At 38.3% G+C, this 10,751-nt stretch overlaps 1 protein-coding gene and 1 pseudogene across 1 annotated transcript; one reads left to right on the plus strand and one right to left on the minus strand.

Annotated features, from left to right (window-relative positions):
* The first annotated feature begins 870 nt into the window (after positions 1-870).
* Positions 871-3,270, plus strand: LOC147403415 (pentatricopeptide repeat-containing protein At3g26782, mitochondrial pseudogene; annotated as a pseudogene).
* On the minus strand, positions 3,261-10,751 carry LOC147403416 (nucleolar/coiled-body phosphoprotein). The gene is made up of 5 exons (XM_086438993.1): positions 10,427-10,751; positions 6,719-7,014; positions 6,546-6,635; positions 3,791-4,158; positions 3,261-3,687 (listed from the first exon to the last, which is right to left on the minus strand). The coding sequence occupies exons 1-5, from the start codon at positions 10,590-10,592 to the stop codon at positions 3,423-3,425; spliced, it is 1,185 nt and encodes a 394-aa protein (XP_086295119.1). The 5' UTR covers positions 10,593-10,751; the 3' UTR covers positions 3,261-3,422.

Consider the following 10,751-nt stretch of genomic DNA (forward strand, 5'->3'; position numbering starts at 1 on the left):
ACAAAGAGCTATAAAAAAGAAAGTTAAAACGTCAATGATTACATAAAGAGTTCCATCTAAAAAGAAAGTCATCAAATGTAACTCCTGTAAAATCTATGTTTTGTTTAGACCAAATATACAATAAGCCCAAAATCTCCAAGAACCTGCCGTGAGGGCTTCTCATCTTGTTATTGAACACCCTGTTATTTCTTTCGTTCCACACCCCCCAAACAATAGCTGAGGGGAGAATAGCCCAAAGGTATCTTTTCCTGAATAAGAATGCATTGTTGGCCCACTCTTCCAACATCGAGGAGAACTTACAAGGAAAGACCCATTGAGTACAGAATAACCCAAGAAAAGTTGACCAAATATTATGAAAAAATGAACAATGAATTAAAACATGATCCACAGTTTCACTATCCATCAAACAAAGGGGACAACAGTTTGATGTGATCCAACCCCGAACAATCAAATTATCCAACGTGAGAATTCTCCCAAGGGACGCCAACCAAACAAAGAAAGATATTTTAGAAGGAACTGACTTGGACCAAATGATGGGTCCCAAAGCTGCTAGATTGAATTTTGAGTCAGCTTTGTATTAAAACTCACTTAATCAAACTCGTTGAATAGAATAAAAAATTCTCCTGAGTCCATATTAAAAACTCAACCGATGTTATGTTATGCTTAATGTACTTTTATTTGCAAAAGCATTAAAGAAATACAATTTATTTAATATAAGATATTTGTTTGAATCTGCCGAGTCGAGAGTCATCAAGTTGACTTGATTCAAAGTGCCGAGTCAAGTTTTTGAAACCCAAATGGATGAGAAACGATTGTTATAAATATCCTTGTACCTCTCTATATGAGGCTGTGCGTTAGCCATGCAATCCAAATCCAAAACCAAGAAACATGGACCTGATGCCAATGGTAACAAACAAATCCCAGTTATCTTCTTCACTCCTCCCCTTCAAAATTCAAAAACTTCAGAAACCCAGCCCTCATCCCAAAACCATACTCAACCATTCCTCGTATCGTGAACTAACCAACTTGGAAGAGACCAAGCAAATGCATGCCTACACGATCAAAACCTATTTCGACAACAACCATTCAATTTCTTTTGACGTATCATTTCAACCTCATTCTAGTCCTGCATCACAATTCAACTTCTTTATCACCTCTTACATAAAGAACAAGCGGCCTAAAGAAGCCATAAGCATCTATGTTCACATGAGGAAATTGAACATTGATGTAGACAATTTCACTGTTCCGTCGATCCTCAAAGCATGTGGACAGCTCGCATGGACTCAACAGGGGAAAGAAATCCATGGTTTTGCTATGAAAATTGGGTTGGATTGGGATGTTTTCATACAGAACGCTTTGATCCAGATGTACACTGAATGTGCAAGTATGGACTCCGCACGAGGGGTATTCAATACTATGCCTGAAAGAGATGTTGTTACTTGGAGTACAATGATCAGGTGCTATAGTCGGTACAGATTCTACAACGAAGCTTTGGATCTCATAAGAGAAATGCATTTTTGGCGAGTAAAGCCCAGTGAAATTTCTATGATAAATATGGTAAATCTCTTTGCAGACTTGGCAAATTCTAAGATGGCGAGGCCAATGCATGCATATGTGATAAAGAACATCAACACGGGAACGATTGGTGTACCCATTACTACTGCTTTGATAGACATGTATGCCAAGTGTGGAAGTATAACTCTTGCACGAAGGCTCTTCGACAAACTGAAACAGAAAAGCGTTGTATCATGGACTGCCATGATCGCAGGTTATATTCACTGCAACAACTTAGAAGAGGGAGTAAAACATTTTGTGAACATGCATGAAGAGAACGTGTATCCGAACGAGATTACAATGCTGAGTCTGGTTTTAGAGTGTGGATTCATAGGAGCTCTGGAGCTCGGTAAGCAACTGCACGCTTACATACTCAGAAATGGACTAAGAATGTCATTAGCGATAGCTACAGCCATGGTAGATATGTATGGCAAGTGTGGTGAGATAGAGAAGGCGAGAACTCTATTTGACGGTACACGTGAGAGAGATATTATGTTGTGGACAGCCATGATCTCAGGATATGCCCAGGCCAAATGCCTGGACAAGGCCCTCGAACTCTTTGTCCAGATGAGGAATGTGGGTGTGAGGCCGAATGAAGTAACTATGGTTAATCTACTGTCTCTGTGTGCGGAAGCAGGAGCCCTCGACCTAGGAATGTGGATCCATGCTTACATAGACAAGGAAGGGATACTGTCAGATGTGATACTGACGACCACTCTGATTGACATGTATGCAAAGTGTGGGGATATAGAGCGGGCACGTCGGATATTTGATAAAGCAATTGATAGAGATATTTATATGTGGAATGCCATGATGGGTGGATTAGCAATGCATGGTTATGGGGAGGAAGCCCTAAAACTGTTCTCCCAACTGAAGAGAACTGAAATCAAGCCCAATGATATTACATTTATTGGAGCTTTGCATGCTTGTAGTCATGCAGGGTTGGTGACAGAGGGGAAGAAGATTTTTGGGTGCATGCTACATGAGTTTGGAGTGATCCCAAAGGTTGAGCACTATGGTTGTATGGTCGACCTTCTTGGTCGAGCTGGACTGCTTGATGAGGCACATGACATGATCAACAGAATGCCCATTAGGCCCAACATCATAGTGTGGGGTGCCCTTCTTGCTGCTTGTAAGCTTCACAAAAATCTGAGATTAGGAGAATTGGCAGCAAGGAGACTTCTTGAAATGGAGCCTAATAGTTGTGGTTACAACGTACTTATGTCAAACATCTATGCCACAGCAAATAGATGGAATGATGTTGCGGAGGTGAGAAAAACTATGAAGGATACAGGAATTAAGAAAGCACCAGGTATCAGCTCAATCGAAGTTAATGGCTCTGTGCATGAGTTCATTATGGGAGATAGGTCACACCCACAGACAAATGAAATATTTGAGATGCTAGTTGAGATGGGCATGAAATTAAAGAAAGTAGGCTATGAGGCTAACACATCAGCTGTGCTGCTAAACATAGATGAGGAAGAGAAAGAAACGGCACTTACCCAACATAGCGAGAAATTGGCCATGGCCTTTGGTCTCATTAGTACAGCTCCAAGCACCCCAATTCGTATTGTGAAGAATCTACGAGTTTGTGATGATTGCCATTCTGCAACAAAGCTTCTATCTAAGATCTATGGAAGAGTAATAATTGTCAGGGACCGTAACCGTTTCCACCACTTCAGTGAAGGATCTTGTTCTTGCAAAGATTATTGGTAGTAATGGGATAAAACATTTTTCAAATTATAACACAAGTTCTACATGCATCACAAGAAGTAGTAATTTATAACCAAATTGAATGCTTGAACCTTCTTTTTTTTGGCACAGTTATCAGCAATTTTGTGATACAAAATAGAAGTAAAAGTTGGCGATTAACCAAGCCATTGTTCTGCATGACGGTCACCCCCACCTCCAACTGCATGTCGAATGCTGATCTTTTCATTGGCATATTTTTCTTGAAGCCATTCAAAACCATTCATGTCGAGTTTCCCAGTTACAGATTTCCCTTGTTTCCTACGAGTATGCTGTTCACGTATAGATGCCCAAAGTTTCTCGATTGCATCCCTTTGTTGAGATGTGAACCTCTCTATGTTCTCAACGGCATGCTTTACCAAGATATCTATGACAGTTTGACACCTATAGAAAAATAAAAATAGAAACAAAACAGTGTAAGACACTACACCATCAGAACACAGAAACTAAAGAGAAATTAGTGGAAGGGTGAGTCATAATATCTAACCATGGGATTCGGTAACGCCGAGCAGAAATCTCTAGACACAGAATTAAAGCTTCTCTTTGTGACTTGAGAAATCTCTTGGACTCCTCTTCTGCCTTCTTGGTCAGAGCTACTGCCTCTTTCTTTTCCTTTGCTCTTTCATCTTTCCTTGATGTGCCAGGAAGAAGAGCATCTAGCCCAAAAGGATCGAGCTCTACTTTCTCATTTAATTGAGATGAAGCAGATGAGGGAATATTCTCCTGGTCTCGACCATCTGCACCTGTTACTTCATTTTTATCTTTCAAGGCCTCGGCTTCCTCCACGTCGTCATCCTTGGTGGCAACTGGAAGACTAGATATGGCTTCTTTTATCCGTCCAGCTGCTTTTGAAAACTATGACATGTTCCCACCAGAACAAAACACAAGCACAAAATAAATGATTGATCACAGTGCGAAAACAAGTTCAAAGAAAGGCATCTTTTCAAATACTGTAGCACACATTCAACAGTTCGAATATTTGGTCTTTACGTATAACTGGTCAGTGAATAACTTCTAGTCTTCCACTAATATCATGTTCAAGATATTGAAAGAAACGGGACAGATGTGAAGCCAAACATAATGTATAAAGATTGAAGACCAACACTTAAAACTGAATTCAAGAGAAATTTGAACTACCATTCCAGTTGAACCAAGAAATATACACCTCAAGAGGGTTTTAGAATGTGAACTGATTCAAGTGCAGGAGTGTCATAACTGCAGTTTCTTAGCAATCACGGTTCAAATTCCAAACTGAGTACCAAGAAACACAAACTCTACCAGCATCTAACTGAGTGCCTAGGGCAAGGGGAGTGTTGGCAGCTTAAAAAAAAAGCTGATTAACGTCTCCAATTTTGATTAATGTGTTCTTTAAGATCCCCAATACCTAGAGGATATCATCCTCAGCATCCTAAGACAACAGTTACTCTACTATATTTATCTATGCTAGTTCAAGATGAAGAAAAGCATTGTTTATAACTGTACAAACCAGCGTTTATGGGGCCCATGGACTTCAACGAAGCAGAACATTGTTTTAAAAGGCATCTGAATTTACAAAATCATTTTTGGAATCCTAGGTTGTTGATGATTCCTCCACTTCCATAGATTGAGCTTCAAATGAAGATGAGGCAATTGGAGATTTAATTTCATTTTAGCTCCCTAGCCCCTTGGGTGATAAACTCTAGGAAAGAGAGAACCAAGTCAGTCGAGAAATTATTTTACAAAAAAACATGCCCTAAAGAGAGCTAAGTGTCATAAATGGAGTCCCAATTGAAAACAAAGCCCTGGAAGGACACTCCCGCAAAGTCCTTACTCATCTTCAACCGAAAGTAAAGTAACCCCAAAATCACCGCTTAAGACATGCTCTCCTTTCTCTGGAAGATGTTATTTTTCTCTTTCCAAAGACCCTAAGCAATGGCCAAAGAAAGAATAGCCCAAAGATGTCTTTTTCTATTAGAGAAAAGATATTGAAACCGCACCCTTCTTAGAGCGAGAAGAATGATTGTTGGAAAACTCAATCCACCTAAAAACGAGACAAGAAGAACATACAAATACCCTGGGAAAAAAAACAATGAATTAAAATGTGGTTAGCATACCCCCCCATCTCTCGAACAAAGAAAGCAAAAGTTTGGAGTAGGCGACCCCCGAGATATCAAATTATCCAAGGTGAGAATCCTACCCAAGGAAGCAAGCTACATAAAAAAAGATACCTTAGACGGAACAAGGACAGACAAATGATGGACGCCAAGAAAGAGACCTCAAATGACGGAAGCAAGCATTTATAGAAAGAACTAATAGAAAATCTCTTATTCTTAACCTTGAACCATTCTCTCCTATCATGCTCGTTCTCTCTCAATTGGAGAGAATTTAAGAGATCTAAGAGAGATGTTACCTCAATTATCTCCCAGTCGTTGAAATTCCTTAATGGAGTTGCAAAAGTTTACTTCCATGAAAAAGTTTGAACAAATGTCCTCTTTCAGTGGGGTTCAAGCACCTTTACAGAGTCAACAAAGGTAGCACTAGTTATTTTGTTAAGCACTTAGAGCTGTCAAATAGTAAGAGTTTCACATCAATTACACATCTTCTGACACTCCTCTCAGAGAAACCATACTTGGCCAGGACAATCATACTCAACAGGTTAGTTTGTCCTATCCACAACAACTTAATTTGCATAGCCAAATTCATGAGTTCAGTCTTTAACTGCCAAACTCAAGAAACAAGTTTGACAAGCATGATTTTATCCTAGATTTAGACAAGTGGAATCACAGTGTGTAGAATCAAATGCCAGCACTTAAAATCTAATTTTTCAGATTTCTCTGCTTTAAAAAGTTTGCATCTTATGAAATTGAATTTTAAATGCCTAAATAAACCAAACCCAACTTGAAAAATCAAGGTGGACCATTACACAATGGAACATATATGGGTATTAGTGATGGAATCTGATACAATACAATTTTCAAATTTGGTCTTAGGTAAAAAAATTGGCAGTATATTTTTGACAACATAAGAAATGCTAATAAACTATGTAATAGAAACATGTATAAATGGGAGAAAATAGAACTTGCTCAAAGGTAGATTTCATATAGATTATGAAAAATGTATGATGAACGTACAACATCAAAGGAGGTAAAATGAAACTTACTCAAAGAACCCATTAGAGTTCTTATTCATAACTAAAATGAGTCGAACCACTAAGTTTTGCAGAACTACAAAAGCGAAACAAAACCAGGGCCGAGTGTGCATACCACAAAGCTGTCATCTGTGTATAGATCATTTCCCACCACTGCCCTAATGGTCCATGTAGATAATTGATCTTTCTGCTTCTTACTCAGGCACTGCAAATAAAAAACTTATGATAAAAGAAATCCTGGAAGACAGGCAAAATTTATCTAAGTTCACACGAAGGAAAAAACCTCACATCAACAACATCTTGAGCTGCAGAAAATAAGGCATGATACTCTGCTCTTAGAGAAGCATCCGTACAGGCTTTGGTTGATGACATTGCAGCTTCTAATATAGCAAAGAAGTGATCACTGGTTCCAGGCTTGACACTGCCAGCCTGAATCAATTGCATGGCAAGCTTCGATGCTTTACTGAACTTAGTGGGATTCTTTATGTGTGATGCAATCTTCTGCATGGCTTCTATCACTTGTGTTTCAGATGCATCAACTGTTGTTTTGAATCTCAATCGTTTTTGGGATGCAGCCGCAGAAGCTGAAAAATAACAACAATTGGGGTTTTTTTTTTTTTTTTGGAGCACTGAATCCAACAATCAGATTGATAAATAAGCCAACATCTAAAAAATAAAGCAGATGAGTAAAGGGCTATGTGGATACTCGGTGAATTAATCACCCCTTATTTGCCAAAATTTTCGAACTTCTGAAAATTTTGTGACAGTGTCCCCAAGTCATTTTAAGGACCTCTTAAGAAAAAAAACTGCTACTTTTTTCGCACAAGAAAGGTGAACCAAACTTCCCGTTTGCCTCTAAATCTTAAAATTCTAAAATCCATTTATAGTAATTTAGCATATTGTGATGTTCCATACTCTTCTCACACCTTGCTGATTTGGCAAGAGGTCTACTTTGAATGGGAGAGTTCTTTTGTAGGGCTGATATGTAGAAGTATTTGTTTAGTTTCTATGAATAATCTCCATTGGTCTGTCAATCCATCATGTGAACATTACATGTGCTACACTGTGGGAGCTATCTTATGTTTAAACCTCATGGGGGCTCTTATGGAAAGGTTTAGATAAGAAATGAGGACTTTGCAGGAGACTTGAGCAAATTAACATAGACTTCCGACCAGCAGGAGGATCGGACTCAGTTTGAGAAACTCTCAAGTTACATGGTCTCTTTGAATCCTTCCTAATAAGTTGCTACAGGCATTATTGTGGAAATAAGCAACGTTGGTCCAAGGGAAGTCAGGCGGCAAGGCATGATTGGAACACCTATGCCTTCGTCAGGTTTGGAACACCTAACTGATTTGAAGATTGCTTCTTTTATCCTTCACAATTATAACTTGTTTGTTAGGTGGCCTAAATGTAGCTTTGAAAAGAAAAGGTTGAACAATCTCGGGCATGTTATTTCTCAAGAAGTGATGATAGCTAACCCCTCAAAATATGGCAAACGGGATGATGCATATACTCCAAAATATGGCAAACGGGATGATAGACCGTAGGATCCTTCTCACCATCCTGAATGAAGCTCCCAATTGCATCCAAGAATCAAACATAACTCTAACCAAATTAGGGTAACAAGTCAAGACACCAAACAAGTCCAAGAAATAAGCCCATACTCCTCGTGTAAACGCACAATAAAATGAATATGCGGTTCACCAATTCCACAAGTTGTAGATTGTATTGTTAGGTCTACCTTTCAAAACAAAGACAGATCAATAAAGTTTCCTTCAACCTATACTTTCCCTCAAGGAAAGGTCAAGATAAGTTTATGGCCAGGGACTCACGCCACATCCACAAATTGAAGTTAGATGCTAAATATTATGTATGTCCCCCACACCAATGACTTTTCTCTTAGCAAGGTTTATCCACAAACATTATATCGCCTCAACACAAAGAAGAAAACATCCCACATATCTAAACTGAGAAAAAGATACACCCAAAAAGAAGAGGTAACAGAAAATACAGTAAATGAGCTATCAAGGGGGTAAAGCCTTATGTGATTCCTCCTGCCATTGCTTGAGAGACCATCGTACTCGTGTCTCAACCACCACAAATGAAAAGGAATGGCGAAAGTGACTCTGCTTGTCTCAATCCCTAGAACTTCTAAAGAAGTCGCAAGGATTCCAATTAACCAGGTTAGGAAGGGAAGATGATGGAAAACACACTTCCATCTACCTACTTCATTCCATATTCCATCATCCCAAGCATATATTCAAGAAATCTCTAATTCACATGGTCATATGAACTTTTCAATATCTATCTTAATAGATGGTCCCCAGATAATTTGACCGAAATTTACAAGTTATGCATTCAATGGCAATAAGAACCTCATCCAACATTTATCTCCCTATGGCAAAAGCACCTTGGGTTGGAGAGATCACCATAAGTAACGCAGATCTAACTCTAGAAGCAAGAGTCTTGGAGATGATCTTATACACAATTTCACCAAATTGATGGGTGTGTAGTCAATTAATTCTTCCAAACCTTGTTTCTTGGAGATAAGGGCCAGAACATGCTATTAGAGCATCAATCCAAATACCATCCTCCTGAAACTCTCTAACCACTTTCATTAAGTCCCTTCCTACCACATTTTAGCAACTTTTGAATAAGACTAAGGAAAAAACCATGCATAAAAACTTCTTGTTTGTTGCTAATTTACCAAAGAGCTTAATGTAAGCTTTGTGTTTACTCTTGAGGATTGGAATTAAGGATCTATGAACCACTAGAATATTGCTTCAAGGATGAAGTGAAAGTGACTTATACCAAATCAAGCCGAATTAAGACCTAGCTATACCTAGCATCATAGACTTGGACATCCTTCTTTTAAAAATTTTAATATTTAGTAAACATTGATCTCCGTGTTTGATTTTCTTCTATTGGTTTTCAAAAATATTGTGCCACAATTTATATTTTATTTTTTTGATCTGTTGCCACTATAAATTTCACTCAACTAACCTTTTGTAACGCTGACAAACGGGCCTCAATTTCATTTTATTATTCAACTTCACATTTGGATGCCTCATGGGTCTTCTATTTCAGGATTTCATTCTATCATGTGCTCTTTACTGACAATTATACACAATATTCGTTAATTTATTTTTTGTACAATGTCTTTTGAGCTTTCTTGTTATATCTGGGTGACATTTGTGGAAAATCAATTTGGTACAACGATCAGCAATTTCAAGTGATGATGGAAAAGAATAAGACAATTCAAGAATTTTTTCAATGTAAATTATGATGAAAAAGGGATTCATTGTCATTCCTCATGTCCTAAAGTTCCACCACAAAAATTAGTTTGCAGAATGTAATCATAGACATATTTCTGATTCACAAATTGAATTATTTATTTATTTATTTTTCATTTTTAACAATAAGCCTGTTATTAATGATATCAATAACTCGGTGATGGAGGGAATTGAACCCAAGTCAACCTTCTGAATCAGGACATCAATGATTGCCTTTTTGGTGCCTCTTAACCTTTGGGATTCTTTTTATTTATTTTTATTTTTTTGGACTAGTTCAGAAAATTAATCAAAATTGCTCAGTTTTGAACAATAAGATCTGGGTTGCGTCAAAACAGGCCACTTATTTTTTTTCGTTTGGGGTTGGGAGTGGGGTAAGCCAACCCGGTGCCATTAAAGATTTCTACCACATCAGAACAATCTCTTAAACTTCAAGAAACCTTAAAAACCCTAAATATTTGATTGAATTCCACAACCAGAAATCAAACTTCATAAGTCGAAAACTTGAAATTTCAAAATTCGAAATGCTAACGAACTACGCTTTAGGTCAACTGATATAATCATATCAAGCGGATCTTCTTCTTTTTCTTTGTTCTTTTTTTCAAATTGGCAATCGAAATCGAACCCCAATGATAGATGAATAAAACGAACAGATTAAATGGAAATAAAACCTAGATTTCTCAAGAGAGAGAAGAAGTTCTCGTACCTTCGGTTTGTGGTTCATGAGGTCTGTCTCGCTTAAGAGCGCTCTTGAGAATTGGAGCTGGAGAATCTTCTCTCTTAGTACCGCTATGATGTTGCTCGACAACTGAAGCAGGAGGAGGAGGAGTCGCAGAAGGTGGTGGTAACCCTAGAAACAGGTTGTCTGCCATTGATGTCAGGAAGGCAAAGCTCTGCTTCTTCTCTGTTGAAGAATTTCTATGAGCACCATCGCATAAAGGACTCAAACGAGTTGGATCGCCTCGTACCTGTCAACACAGTAACTTGACTCGGATATGTTGGCTGGTACGATTTGGACTTTGAGATTTTTG

Source organism: Akebia trifoliata, chromosome 4 (genome assembly GCF_017979445.1).
Source record: "Akebia trifoliata isolate Shusen 1 chromosome 4, ASM1797944v1, whole genome shotgun sequence".
Lineage (NCBI taxonomy): Eukaryota > Viridiplantae > Streptophyta > Magnoliopsida > Ranunculales > Lardizabalaceae > Akebia > Akebia trifoliata.